We start from the raw sequence: 13,780 nt of genomic DNA on the forward strand, positions 1-13,780 counted from the left end.
GACGAATGGCCGAGAGGGGGCGAGTGAGCCGATGGTTAGGATTCAATTTTCTCAGAACGCAGTAACACTCACCCGCACACACACACACACACACACGCCAATTCAGGAGGTAAAGCCCCCCAGGTGTCACACCTAGATACACATCTAAATTTGGAGACAGACAGCATCCAAACAGATCTCGATGCTCCTCTAGCAGGGTCCCATTGTGGGATCAGGAGGTCCTGAGTGTGAGACATGAGGGGGGAGACTCGTGTCTGCATCTCGGGACAAGATCTTTGCCGTCTTCCTCGTGTTTACGCGTTTTAACCTGAATACCCATCGCTCTGTTGTGTTTGAAGGAGCTCCGGAGAGGCTGCTTGTTTTTCCTCATCTCGGCAGCAGCCTTCAAAATGCAGGTGGGCCTCGAGTTACGTTGGACAGCTTAGAACTGTCAGGCCGAGTCACATTCCTAACTAAAACACACTAAAGTCGCACACAAATCAAAAATAGGACTAGGCTGTAGGGAAATGTAAGGGTAAACATAAATACAGAAAAGTGACAAAAATTAAATCGTAATATAAAAAATAAAATTCCCGTAATGACCTATGTCACCTTCACCAATTTCTTCCAGTGCTCACAAACAAGACGGCAGTCTTATTTATTTTAAGTTTTTTTTTTTCTCTTTTTTTTAAACTTCACGGGATTATGATTTCTGCTGTACAGTGGAGATGACATCGGGGTCTAGGACGCCCTGTGACTCCTTTATCAGGCAAAGGCACTTTTTGCCTTTATTTCCAAATTTTTTAAAAAAGTGGACTGACAGGCGCGGTCGATGAAAGAATCTCAAGGCTTCTGGCGGCTGTGTTTTTGCAGACTGTTACATTTGTCTTGCAGTCTCCTGAACCTTACTCCTCCTGAGATTGCCCATTGTCCCCCCCTCCTCCTCCTGCTGTCTGCAGTCATCACAAAAAAAGCCGTTGTCTCCAAACACCTCGTCTCTGCGTCTTTGATAGGTAGTTGATAACAGACTGGCAGACTGACGGGGCTGCCGTCCTCTCTCTATATAAAGGAGGCGGCCGTCGCTGTAAAGCCAGTCGGGTTCTGACTTCACCCGGGTTAAAAGCTCCTCCGCCTCGCCTACTTCGAACTCCTAGAGCTCCCGCTATGTCTGTGCCCCTGGTCCTGGCCCTCCTGGCTCTGGCCCGTCCCCTGACGGCGTTCGACATGGGCCAGTCCACACGCTGCGTTACCATCCCCAACCAGATGAAGGTGTGCAAAGACGTGGGCTACTCCGAGATGCGCCTGCCCAACTTCCTGGGCCACAGCAACCTGGAGGGCGAGGTGGTGCCACGCTCCGAGGACTGGAGGCCTCTTCTGCAAACGGGGTGCCACCCCCAGGCTCAAGCTTTCCTCTGCTCCCTCATCGCTCCCGTCTGCCTCGACACGTAAGGAGATTCCCGCCTTTACGCCTTCTAAAATCTTCCCCTTCTCTTGTTTTAAACATTTCGAGCGTTCCTCCCCCTCCAGGTTCATCCAACCGTGCCGCAGCCTGTGCGTGGCCGTGAGGGAAAGCTGTGCCCCGGTGCTCGCCTGCCAGGGTCACCCCTGGCCCGAAGCGCTGGACTGCGACCGCTTCCCTGCCGAGGAGGACGTGTGCCTGACACATCACGCCAAATTCAGCCACTTTGCCAAAGGTAGAAGAAAATAAATAATCCCCCGATCACCGCGTCACAACATTCGGTTGTGTAACGTCTGATTTTCGATCCCAGATTTACCCAGACCTGCCTGTCAGAGCTGCCCCTCCGTGGAAGAATCCCCTGCCATGAAGACGGTCCTGGACGCTTTCTGCCACCACGACTTCGGTACGATCCCCGAAAGCCTTTTATTGCTTTTTCGTCTCCCGCGCCCGACCTGCGACGCTCACTGTTTTTGTCTCCGCCGCAGCCGTGGCCGCCAAACTCCACCGCCGCCGCCATCCGATGGGAGAGCCCGAGTTTGAGGTGGACGGCCGCGTGGAGTTCATCCGCCAAGGACCTCTGCTGCCGTACGACACCAAGCACCTCCTCCAGCAGTGGCTCCTCATCAACCGCCGCTGTGCTAACGGCTTCGTGAGGCCGGGCCGGGCCCAGCTCTACGTGCTGACTGGATCCGTGCAGCCCGACGGCACCCTCGCGCTCACGCACCTCTTCCCCTGGCACAGGAAGGACGCCAACATCGCCGCGGCCACCCGCAAGTGGAAGCACCACCGGTGCGGAGTTTTGTAAAGTGCCGGATGTCACGGGAGGATTTTGAAAGGGAACTCAGCTCCAAAAGCACCCTGTAATAGAATGCACTCAAATCTGTACATACTTGTAAATGAAGTGTAGATTTTATTTTCCATAAGCATATCCATGTATTTATCTATTTGATGTTTTCTAAAAATAAAACAATACATATTTTGTTCAGTGTAATATATTTTCGAGCAGCTTTTTACCTCCCACTGTATGACCACCAGCAAATGTGAACGGCCTTTAACACCCCTGCAGTACCTCATATCTCCACGGGGAGAGAATAATGCGCTGCCAATCAAAATGGGTCATTTTAATTGGCAAAAACATTTTTGGGAAAAGGTTCCAAACTCCTGTTTACATCTGGATTTCACACCAAGGTGCAGTTAGAATCAGACTCCGGTGCGGCCAAATTCTTTTACACTTCTAAGTTTCTTTTTTTTTCCACAGCAGCAGCTGTCAACTGAATCTAAATCTGCATTTTAACTTCAAGTCACTTAAATAAGATTTTATTATGTGCTGCAATTGACATCCCCCCCAGAGTGTTGTGCATCGTTCACCTACAATAATAGACGTTCCCTGCAGCCGGTTTAGTGCGGAAGCTGTTCCGCCTGACAAAGCAAATGATGACAGTCCTGTGATTGGCAAAGACCGATATCATGCTTTTTTTTTTTTTCTTCTCTCTCTCTCTCTTGCTATCTGAATGTGGTCATCGGTGCTCGAGTTAGTCCCTTGCATCGGGTTGAGAGTCACTTCTGCTGCTGCTCCACGGGAAAGGAACCATGAGAAAAGGTAAGAATCTCCAACTTATTGAGTGAATTTATTGAGTGATAATTGACTTGTTTTTTTGTTGCAGTTTGGTTTGCCGTCTTGACGCTGGCGTTCCTGGCGCCCTCCGTGACCTCGAACGCCAGCCAGCTCTGCACCTACAGTCCGGTCGGGTGCCACAGCCTATCGCTGCCGGACATTTTCCAGCGTGTGGTCCAGCAGTCATCCAGGATGCACGGCATGTCCAACGACCTGCTCTCTGAATACGTGAGTCCCGGCGTCGGTTCTTTGCCGTCCCCTAAACATGACAACGTATAATCGGGTGTGACTGCTTTCAAGCAGGAGAAGCGCTTCCTTCCCGCACGGAGTCTCGGGGGGAACTGGAAGTGCCACACGTATGACATAGTGACCCCTGGTGACAAGAACAACGCACAGATTCTAGGAGTGAGTTCTTGTTAAAGGACGGCTCCCCAAATTGTTTCCAGAACGGATTCTCTTGTGCGACTTGTGAACTCCTGATTCTTCCATGCCCAGCCGGAAGAGCTGACCGGGGTCATCCTGAGGCTGCTGGAAGCGTGGGGAGACCCCCTCTCGCAGCTGCAACGAAGCCTCGCCAAGGACCAGAGCTCAGACGTCCACCGCCACCGCCGTACCTCTTCCAAGGCGGCGGAGATGAGCGACATGCTCAGGGAGCTAAGGGCCGGAGTGGTGAAGATGGCAGAAAAGGTGAGATCGGGTGGATACCGAATGGAAACGAGGTATATTCGAGTTCACGCTCAGCACAGAAAATGCAGCAAAGGCTCGACCCGGCCCAATGGTGCTTTCACTGATGTTCTCGTGTCCTCCTCAGATGAAGCTCCCGGGAGTCTCGGGGTCACCGGGCTCCCCCGAGAGCGCCCACCCCTCCCCGGCCTTTGCCTTCTACCGGGAGGGGGACCCGGGCTCTGTGAACCACAACAACCTCCTTTACTGCTTCCGCCGCGACTCCAGCAAAGTCCGAAACTACCTGCGTGTCCTGCAGTGCACGGCGCTCCCGGGCCTGGAGTGCTAGTCACTCAAAAAACAGTCAAAAAAAGAGAGGTATTTATAACTGCAGTTGTTTTCTAATGTTCTGGGTCGAATAAATCAATAAATGTTACTTGTCATGTCTTTAATGAAGTGTTGGCTGAACTACACGCATGTAGTAACACAGAAAAAGGGCCTCATCTGGAAAAACAGCTGCATTTTAAAAATGTATTTGAGTGTGTGTGTATGTATATATCAAGTAGATTAGATCATGAATTTAGGCAAACTGGCGTGAGGATGCTGTTACATGTGAGGGGCGGGGCTACTTCCTGGAAATACTCGTCAGTGCAATCACCAAGAAATTGCCTACTGGAGCTGACGCGCACACACACACACACACACACACACACACACACACACACACACACTCTTTAGATCAGTGTGCATCCAGAGGTCGTCTTTCCATTATCATTATCTTTACATCCCATTAGCCATGACCCCCCCCCCCGTGACATCATGGTCTTGCCTGTGACATGAAAGCGGTTTCATGTTTCAGCCCCCTCCCACCCCCCGCCACGCCATAAAAGTAGACGAGTGCGTTAAAATTAAAATTGGCGGCGAGTCGTAAGCCTTCCACGTTACACGCAGCAAATTCGTATCCGGTAGCCTTTTTGGACCTTTCCAGCCAAAGCGCTTGGGTCAAACTTTTAATATCCTTTTCTTTTATTATAGCGAAAACATTTATAAACAAGACTCGGAACAAGGGAAAATAATTAATGAAACAAAACTTTCACAAGTCTCAGTTTTTTTTTTGTCTTAAAGATAATTATCCCCAACATGGCGTCCTCTTGTCTCCAAGCGGACTCCACAGACAGTGTGCTCATGAAAGGAGGCCTCCGGACCTTTGGTTGACGCATATAGGGTCTCTGTCCACGAGGCTTGTGTTGGTATCCAGCTGCAGGCTGCATTGTGTGTGTGTGTGTGTGTTTGTTGACCATTTTCCCTTTTACCCTCGGAAGCGACACAGGTATGCCCTGCTGTGTGTTCTGTTCGTCCCTCTCCTCTCCGCCGTTGGCTATGAAGCTCGCCACGCCTTCTGCCACTCCACAAACTCGTCCAGGAGCACTGGCCCTGCGCATGGAAGCAATTGATAAGTGCATGTGTGCATTAATTGTTATTTGGAGTTGCATTTTTATCACGAGAAAAGCGTCCGGACACTCACAAGCGCCGTCTTCGTCGTAATTGCTAAGGTCTGTGTTGATGGTCCTGCTGAATTCCAGGACGTTGTACCACTGGTCCTTGTTCATTCCTTTATATTTGGACTGCTGTAGGAGGACAGAGCATGTAGGGGGGAGTTTGAGCCGCCAAGTCATTTGCAGACGTGCACGTTGTGAGAGGAGACGGCTCTCACCTCCAGGAACTGATGGAAGACGGGGAAGAGCGGCCACGTTCTCCCCAGTAACAGGGCCAGCATGGATTTAGCCGTGTCCATGTCCAAACTCCGCTGGTCTTTATCCTGACCGGGGAGAAGAAACACAGGAGCCAGCTGATTGTTGGGGGGGTACAGAGCCATGCAAGGCTGCCGTACAACCAGAACGTGTCCAAAGTCACCTTTTCAAACACGATTGGTTGCCGCATGAGTGCACACATTTACAAAACCGGACCGGTCACGACCGGTTCAGGTTTGAGGAGCTCGCGCAAACTCCTTGTTGCTATAGCAACAATTCGATCCGATTGTGTTTCTCTTAATGTGGACAGAGGTGATAATCCATAGTTGTGCAATTCTCTCCGTGACCACCAGAGGGCGCTAGTGCCCCGGAATGACCGCAGCGGGCAGGAGGTTTCTTACACAAAAACTGGGCAACAATGAAAACTAGATGTACCTGAATACAGTTAAAGTGTGGGTGTTGGAAACAGACCCCCCCCACACACACACACACACACACACACACAACCACGAACTCACCCTGGCAAAATCGAAAGCGTATCTGTAGATGTTTTTGAAGAGGAGGGCGTCGTTGAGCTCGCCGCGCAGATACTCTAGCTTGCTCTGCAACCTCTCTGTGCAGTCGCACCTGGTGGGAGACACGCACAAGTTACAGGTCGACGGTCAACCTCAGAGAGGCTCGAAGACGGGCTTTCTTACTGTAATAACGTCATTCCACTGAGCCACTCTTCCTTCGTGAAGAACCCCATATTCGCCGCTTCCAAACGCCAGGCTAACACTAACATGACTATCTGCAAGACACAATGGTACCCCATTAAGAGCACATGAGAAATGACACTAATTATAAAATGATATAAACTGGCACGGGTGCCAACACAGCCGGGGGCCCCAGGTTCTGACACCTTTTTCCCAGTGACCCCCCTCCTCCCTGCATAAATCCAATCTTCAGCGGAGTCAGAGCTTCCTTTGACTGTACCTTTCACAGAGCGGTGTCAGGAAAGACTCACATTCTCCGGCTCGACGCCGATGTCCTCGCAGAACTTCTCCATGGCCTCGGGGCCGACTACTTCGTCCGGACCGGCATACTCGTGGAACCAGGCCAGGCATTTCTTGCTAGAGAAGGGCTTCTCGGGGCAGATGGGTCGTGCGCTGCGGATCTGGGGTCGTGCGAAACTGCGCCAAAACATACGGGTCAACCCGACTTCAGTCCCGGTATAACAGTTCAGTGTTTTGGAATGCAGCGAGCTAAGTGCCTCACAGTCATGTTGTTTACCATCTGCAATATCAACATGTTCTGCGGGCTAAGGTGATGTGGAATACTATTTTTGAAAGTAAGGGATGTTCCTTTACCTCGTGATTTTACATTTGATCGGATGATCATCTGGATCACAGAGCTTCTTCCTCTTCTTCACAGGCATCACTAACTGCGTGTCAGGTTCTCGCTGGCCGGGCTACGCGCAGGAACATCAGTAGACGTGTGAGTAGAGCAAAAGAAACAGTAATCCAACAGACGTACGCATGTCTTACCTTTGTTCTGTGGCTTGACTGGTGCATTCAAATCAAAGAAACGCTACAAAAAAAAGAAAAAAAAAAAAGAGAGAAGCACATAAATAATGTGAAGTTTCCTATGAACCTTAATCCACTCGGAGATGTGGGATTGGACAGGACTGCAAAGCTCAAACGTATTATCGCCCTTGTTAAAAGGGAGACGAACACAACTGACAGACTTATCCAGTGCTTCTGCTGTAGGAAAGTTCAGCCAGGTCACGGGGATACCGCCTAAGAACAACACAAACAAGACTCTAAGTGGAAGAGAACATGAATTACCCTTTTCTATCTTACTGATTTTTTTTACAGCTACTGTTCTGTCCCGGCAAACAAACGGGTGGCTGTGAAAACCTGAATTTGTTTGTTTCCCTGTTAATATCACCCAACTAGGTATGCTACGTATTATGAAAAATCCCTACAAATAATGAGCATTAAAAGCCAAATAAAGTGTCAGGTACGTGTGTGATGCAATTTCTGGCTTCCAAAATTCACTGTATTTGAATGGGCTTGCTGGTTTGATTATTTTTAAACATCACTGTCAGTCAAAATGGATTTGGACTGACTGTGAAGAGCAGCAGGTCGCTGTGAAATGGAGATTCCAAACGCTTTGCAATTATTGCTGCAAAAATGAGCTTTACAATGATATGCAGTGAGTTTAGTAAAAATCAGATCAGTTTAATGACTCGGTGATAAACAACTGGACTCGGTCGGTCTCTTGCATGGAAGAATCTGTCATCAAGCATCACGACTTACGGTTGCTTACTGATATGCAGCACCACCCTGGCCATCAGTAAATAACCAATTATTATTCTTTTTCCACAAGTTAGCATTTTTGGGACAGACGTTGAAATCGTGGCTATCAGTTTATAGCTGCTAAGCGTTTGCCTCCTCTGTGTGATGACTGACACTTCCGTTGATGCTAGCGGCACGAGAGACTGGATTTAAACCGTTCATTTTAAGAACAGCGACCAGGGCCAGTGTGTCCATGAAATGTCGTACTTTTAATCGTTCCCTTAAAAACACAAACTATAGGTTTTAGACATAAGCGCTCCCTCAAGTCTCAATGTTCAACTTCTTTTGTTAGCTAGCTAACGGACGTCCGCTACAATGCTAACATTAAACGTATATAAAAATCTATCAAGTCCATGTTAAGCTGACAACCGGTTCAATTCCTTATTGGGATATTTTAAAATATATCGTTCGGTGATTGTAAAACAAACAAACAGACAAAAAAAAAACTTACTTTTTCTGTTAAGGAGAAAAGTGAAACCCCTTGTACCGGCACTAACAACATCCACGGGTTCTCCTTCTTCTTCCGCGTTTAAAGCTAATTTGCCAGTGCGCCGCTCAGTGCTGCCCCCTAGCGGCCGGGCGCAGAATGCAGCCACTCTCACCCTTCCTGCTTCTTGTTTACAAAACAAAGCTGTAAATCCACACTTTCCAAAAGAGCATCAATGCCTTGGAAGATACAGTTCATCATGTCATTTAATACTTCTTAAATCTTAAAATCTTAAAAAAAATCTCACCCACTTACTGTAAATTGTAATAATTTATCTGTATATGTGTTCATAACTGTGCAATATTTCATCACAGCTACATGTACAATATTTTTTCATACTCTTGTGCACCACTTATCTTCACTTGTTACTTAAGACCTTAAGACACTCTATAGTTTTCGCCTGTTAATTTTTTTTTCCTGTTTATACAATTTTCTACTATTATTTAATATTGTTATATTTTTCTTGTAACTCTGGCACAACAATTTCCTTCAGGATAAATATGGTTGTTCTTATTCTTATTTCTGTGGCTGAATGCACTTCACCCTGTGACAACCTGCTGCCAATGACAGCGAAAACGGCATCTTTATTTTACCTGATGAGGAATCGCAGCTGCACCTCTTTGTTTATCATTTCTTCTGCACGCTCACCTGTGAAACACACTTTGTATTGCGGGTAAAAATGCCCTGATTATCCATTTGGGTTCAGACCAAGGTGGCCGTTCCAGACGGTTACATCATCCTCTTTTCGCCATCGAGCTCCCGGCGACATCTGGATCAAAACTTTTAAATCTAAGGCAGCGAGGGCGGCGGGGCCACCGTGTAGCCAGATAATTAACCAATAACTCCGCGGAATCACAGCCATCTGCCTGAGTCAGCGTTGATAATCCACACGAGTCATTTTAATCTCCATATAACAGGCCAAGGGACGCTTATTATCCCTGCATATTTGCACAAGTAAAAGTCTGTATTTGCATGTTCAAAATATGGGGCGCTCGGGACTCTTAAAAGTCCACGGCCCACCACTTTTCCCCTTTTAACAGCGTTGAATTATTATGAATATTAACTGCGATGAGCCAGGCGGTGGATGAGCTCTCTGGAACAACACAGCTACTAATTAGCAGTTGGTGGGACCAGGAGACCCCACAGAGAGCGATCTGGGGTGATGTGAGGCGCTGCTGATGCTGTCTAACGTTCACTGCAGGAGAGAGGAGGCCCACCGTGGCACGAGTGTATTTACGGCACTGCGGGCTCCACAGCACAGCACACCTGCTCGCATTCGACCAGGAGCGATATCTTATTATCATATTTGTAAAAGCGGTGCGCGGTAACACGCAGGAACGATTCTCCTCAGATAGCGAATTTTCAAATTTAATATTATGATTCTTGACGCACTTCTACAATGCTGAAATATCAGTATTTTCATTAGATAAGATTAGATTCAACTTTATTGTCATTGTATCTTGTCATGTACATGAAATATCATTTAGCACCTGAGCAAAAGTGCAAAAAAGCAGCAGGCGCAGATATAATAACTAAATTAATTACTTAGTATGTACCTGGTTAGTATGTCAATAAATTAAGAGTAATATTATACAGATGCATATGTGCATGAAAAATAGTGGACTATAGAAAGAAACTATGGAGCAGAAATGTGCGATCACAAGTTACGCTAACCAAAAATACATTTGAAATGGACAAGAAATAATAAACATTGCTATTAGCAAACCTCGCTGAAATTTGATTTTAGAGCACATGTGAACTTCACCAAATGGGGTTGGACACACACACACACACACACACACACACACACACACACACACACACACACACACATATGCAATTAACAAATGACAGTCTCAATTCCATCACAGCTAACCGCTAACAACAGCTGTCATCTTTGCAAAACGCCAACCCTAACCCTATAACTCCTGATGACATCACGGCATCCAGGTTCACAGTGCATCCCCACCCACCCACGCACACACACACCAACCCACACACACACGTTAGCAATGCTGTCAGAATATTGCAGGAAGTGAGGGTGTGCTGTGTCCAGCTCTGACTGGCGTTTATGCCCACGTGGCTGCAAACCATTTTTCTCCGAAAGCCTCACACCACGGTGCCTTTCATTAGTTACGAGGGTTCCACAGTGGTGTCACTCCAGACATGCACTCTGATGCTTTGCTAAATTCTGTTTGTATTTCCTGGCGCTCCAGGCAGAACCTGGTCTACAGGACTGTCTCAGAAAATTAGAATATTGTGATAGAATTCTTCATCTTCTGTAATGCCATCAAAAAAAACAAAAAATACTTATTCATGATATTCTAATATTTTAAGATAGGATTTTTGAGTTTACTTAAGATGTAAGCCATAATCAGCAATAATGAAAGGCTTGCAATATATCAGTTGATTTGTAATGAATCCAGAATGTATAACATTTTTGTTTTTGTAATTGCATTACAGAAGATAAAGAACTTTATCACAATATTCTAATTTTCCAAGACAGTCCTGTATATGTGTATTTAGATGGAAAGTGCAGGGGTGTATATTTGGGTGAAATATTTTTATGTCAAGATAAAACTACCAGATCTACACCTAGAATAAATAATATTCTATCTACAAATTATTGTTTTCTAATCATAGTTAGCATTACCCAATGTACATTATTAGCTTAGCTTGCATAGGCTTCATGCACAACCCAAGACATGGGCATCGGAAGAGGATGACCGGCAGGTCATGTGGAGATACATGTTTTCAGCAAGAAGTTATAACTATCTCATATTCGATCTTTACATTTGACCCCTGTGATTGGCCAGAACTGAGAGGAGATTCATTTTCTCCTTGCAAAAACATTTGATTGACCATCGGCAAGCTTCTTCTGGCAGGTCAACTGAGAATCCCCTTTCCCCGTCATTTAAGTACAACGCATCCCTTCGCACATCCGGACGATTTCCTCCCCTCAAAGTCACCGCGGTGAACGGAGGGACGGATTTTATGAATCGGGGAGACGTCGTTGGCTCAGCTTCGTGGCAAATTGGCACTTTTGCGCGGTGCCTGCACCCTCGAGGACGGGTTTTTCCCCTACACGAGCATCAAACCTGTGTGTCCGCGGGGTCTAATGAGCCCCTCCGCTCGCCGTGGGAATGGATACAGGCCATTGAGGTTCTAATGAGGCGGCTCACTGCCGACTGCAGGTGGGATTGCGGGAGCCGACAGTGTGGAGAAAAATTGTGCATTCGGCTGGTGGCTTGGGAATAAAAAGACTCTCGCACCCCCCCCACCGCCAAAACTCACCCCTTTAGACTGTATATTTGTTGAAATGACATGATTCGCCAGAGGAGACGGAGCTTATTTTGAAGCTCGGCCTCCAAACTTGTCGGTCGCGCATCCAAAAGTGCGCCGTAATAGTTAGCGTCTGAATGAAAATGAAACCCCTACTGGCGATTCAACTGTGGACAAATGAGTCTTGCTTGTATTTCTTGCAGCTTCATGCTCTCCATTTGTAAGGTTGGCTAATATTCGCCGTTGTTTTGGGCCCGCCGGCTGCAATGTGACGCCGCGTGCATTTTCACACGACAACCACAGGATGGCGCCGAGAGCTTCTCGGTCATGAAGTGGAGCGACGCGGATGAAATAGTTGGGAGGGTTTGAATTCGAATGGACTTGTTTAGAGTTAGTCGTACGGTTAGCGCCCCCCGCTCACAGCGAGAAGGTCCCTGGTTGGATTCCCAGAGGAGACCTCCCTGTGTGGAGTTTCTGCGTGGCGTTCCTCGACCAGACGTGTGAATGAGAGGGTGAAACGTTGCACGTTTCTACACACGGGCCCGCAACCCGTCCAGGATGAACCCTGACTGCAGGTTAATCCATATAGAGAACGAATGGATGAATGAATTAAGCGGTTGCAAACAAATGAGCGTTTCTCAAGATTCGTCAGGTAAGCCAGTTCATTTTGCTCCATCTTGCTCACCAAGAGGAGGTAGGAGACCAACGCCATCTACCTTAGCGTTGCACTCCGAAACGTTTCGAATCGACTCGTTTGTTTCTTTTTTTTTTTGGTCTAATTATCCCGTTGTTGCGAAACCATCCAAGGGGTCACCGGGATGCAACGCGATGTTTTCATCTAACTCTCTCACGATTGAGTTGGCGCTGCTGCTCATTTCAGATTTGATCCCTTTCGCTCTTCTTTCGGTTAAAATGGCGTCTGTTGAGAAAGCAAAACACGGCAGGAGCACACGTCCTTCCATAATCAGATATAACCCGCAATCATACGGCGCCGTAATTCGACCGGCGAGGCTGTGGCTTTTTGACGGGAGCTATTAGAGTAGATTAAAATGGATTTCCTGTCCGTCTCTGTGACTCAGTCTTATCGCTGCCTTTTTATAGCCGCTTTTGTACTTCTGATGTCTGTTTATCCGCGGTGCTCCCCTCCGCATCCGTGGGACCAATTATTGTTTTCAGACGCAGGCGCTTTGGCGGCAGCTTCTTCCGGAAACGTTCCCTTTTTTTTTTTTTTTAAGTAGCGACAACTCGCTGCGTTTGTCCTGGATCCTGATGAATCCCACCCCGCCGGATGGACGCGAATCGAAGCCGTCCCGTGACGGTCTGCTCAGAAGGCGAGCTCGAGTCCCGACAAAGCCCGAGCCAATCCCCGGATCACTTGAAAAGTCTTTTGTTGGCTTTTTTTCGCGGTCCGTCCAAGCGGGTAGGAGAGGTTTCCGGGGACGCTTCCAGGGACGCATTTGTCACGTCGAACCGATTTCCTCCAAGCCAATAAAATGGTTTGTTTTGCTTGTGAACGGCGGAAAACCGATGCGCTTTTACAAACAGACGGCGGCGAACGGCTGACTGTCAATCAAACAAAAGGAAGGCCGTGCCTCTCCACGCCACATCTGCTGCACGAGGGGGCTCCCGACGCGCCATTCATTATTAATAATACTAGATTTTGTCTGGGTCCCAGACGCGGGAAATGTAATTACTTTGTATCGCACCACAAATCGTCATTTCCTAAAGTGCCATCAGGAAAATAAGAGTCGTTAGAGCATGAGCCCGACCAGGAATGAAAAGTAATAAATGCACACAAACGCAGACTCATATTTAATGCCATGCGCACACACACACACACACACACACACACACACATACACGGTGTGCTCCCCCCGGAGGGGAGGAGTTTCGGTCGAGAACCAAAGGCCTTTTATTTTCATTCACCCATTACAGCCTTATATTATATCAATAGCACTTAAATGAGCGTCAGGGAAAGCGTTCATTCATGAGTTCAAAACGAGCTGTTTAATTTACGACTCGCATCAGAAGCCTTTGCTCTACCGATTCATTACCTGTCTGTTCAAAACATGCATCTGGAGCTCTGACCCCTTTATGAATAAGTCTAATTACCAGATGAATATTTCACTCCTCTGAAGGTAAAAGAGCTCACCTAAGCGCGGCAGCGGCGGAAACCAAGTAGCTTCGAAACGTACCTGTTTATGC

At 47.5% G+C, this 13,780-nt stretch overlaps 3 protein-coding genes across 5 annotated transcripts; 2 read left to right on the top strand and 1 right to left on the bottom strand.

Annotated features, from left to right (window-relative positions):
• Positions 1-1,143: 1,143 nt before the first annotated feature.
• szl (sizzled) lies at positions 1,144-2,243 on the top strand. The gene is made up of 4 exons (XM_086148932.1): positions 1,144-1,424; positions 1,507-1,673; positions 1,749-1,841; positions 1,924-2,243. The coding sequence occupies exons 1-4, from the start codon at positions 1,144-1,146 to the stop codon at positions 2,241-2,243; spliced, it is 861 nt and encodes a 286-aa protein (XP_086005058.1).
• Positions 2,244-2,887: 644 nt separating this feature from the next.
• On the top strand, positions 2,888-4,065 carry LOC147232543 (prolactin-like). Its single transcript, XM_086148797.1, has 5 exons — positions 2,888-3,038; positions 3,103-3,281; positions 3,357-3,458; positions 3,549-3,740; positions 3,865-4,065. Exons 1-5 carry the CDS (start codon positions 3,029-3,031, stop codon positions 4,063-4,065), a joined length of 684 nt encoding a protein of 227 aa, XP_086004923.1. The 5' UTR covers positions 2,888-3,028.
• A 659-nt stretch (positions 4,066-4,724) lies between these two features.
• dcun1d5 (DCN1, defective in cullin neddylation 1, domain containing 5 (S. cerevisiae)) lies at positions 4,725-8,333 on the bottom strand. Of its 3 annotated transcripts, XM_086149427.1 has the most exons (10): positions 8,258-8,327; positions 7,190-7,245; positions 6,994-7,036; positions 6,817-6,917; positions 6,474-6,639; positions 6,166-6,257; positions 5,986-6,094; positions 5,431-5,535; positions 5,242-5,344; positions 4,725-5,150 (listed from the first exon to the last, which is right to left on the bottom strand). In XM_086149427.1, exons 3-10 carry the CDS (start codon positions 7,018-7,020, stop codon positions 5,095-5,097), a joined length of 759 nt encoding a protein of 252 aa, XP_086005553.1. In that variant the 5' UTR covers positions 7,021-7,036; positions 7,190-7,245; positions 8,258-8,327; the 3' UTR covers positions 4,725-5,094. The 3 variants fall into 3 exon arrangements, with proteins under 3 accessions (XP_086005553.1, XP_086005552.1, XP_086005551.1); XM_086149426.1 differs by lacking the exon at positions 7,190-7,245 and having other exon boundaries at positions 8,258-8,333; XM_086149425.1 differs by having other exon boundaries at positions 6,994-7,245; positions 8,258-8,333.
• Positions 8,334-13,780: the final 5,447 nt, after the last annotated feature.

Source organism: Fistularia commersonii, chromosome 7 (assembly GCF_037954325.1).
Source record: "Fistularia commersonii isolate RoL2024-O1a breed Wild chromosome 7, RoL_Fcom_v1.0, whole genome shotgun sequence".
In the NCBI taxonomy this organism is placed as follows: domain Eukaryota; kingdom Metazoa; phylum Chordata; class Actinopteri; order Syngnathiformes; family Fistulariidae; genus Fistularia; species Fistularia commersonii.

Coding starts and splice junctions, on each gene's coding strand:
- dcun1d5 (XM_086149426.1), bottom strand. CDS start 7,020: ATGCACCAGTCAAGCCACAGAACAAAG. Junction 5,345..5,430: donor TCTTCCATCAGTTCCTGGAG/GTGAGAGCCGTC, acceptor GTCCTCCTACAG/CAGTCCAAATATAAAGGAAT. Junction 5,151..5,241: donor TTACGACGAAGACGGCGCTT/GTGAGTGTCCGG, acceptor TTCCATGCGCAG/GGCCAGTGCTCCTGGACGAG.
- szl (XM_086148932.1), top strand. CDS start 1,144: ATGTCTGTGCCCCTGGTCCTGGCCCTCCTGGCTCTGGCCCGTCCCCTG. Junction 1,425..1,506: donor GCTCCCGTCTGCCTCGACAC/GTAAGGAGATTC, acceptor CTCCCCCTCCAG/GTTCATCCAACCGTGCCGCA. Junction 1,674..1,748: donor ATTCAGCCACTTTGCCAAAG/GTAGAAGAAAAT, acceptor TTTCGATCCCAG/ATTTACCCAGACCTGCCTGT.
- LOC147232543 (XM_086148797.1), top strand. Junction 3,282..3,356: donor ACGACCTGCTCTCTGAATAC/GTGAGTCCCGGC, acceptor GCTTTCAAGCAG/GAGAAGCGCTTCCTTCCCGC. Junction 3,741..3,864: donor TGGTGAAGATGGCAGAAAAG/GTGAGATCGGGT, acceptor TGTCCTCCTCAG/ATGAAGCTCCCGGGAGTCTC.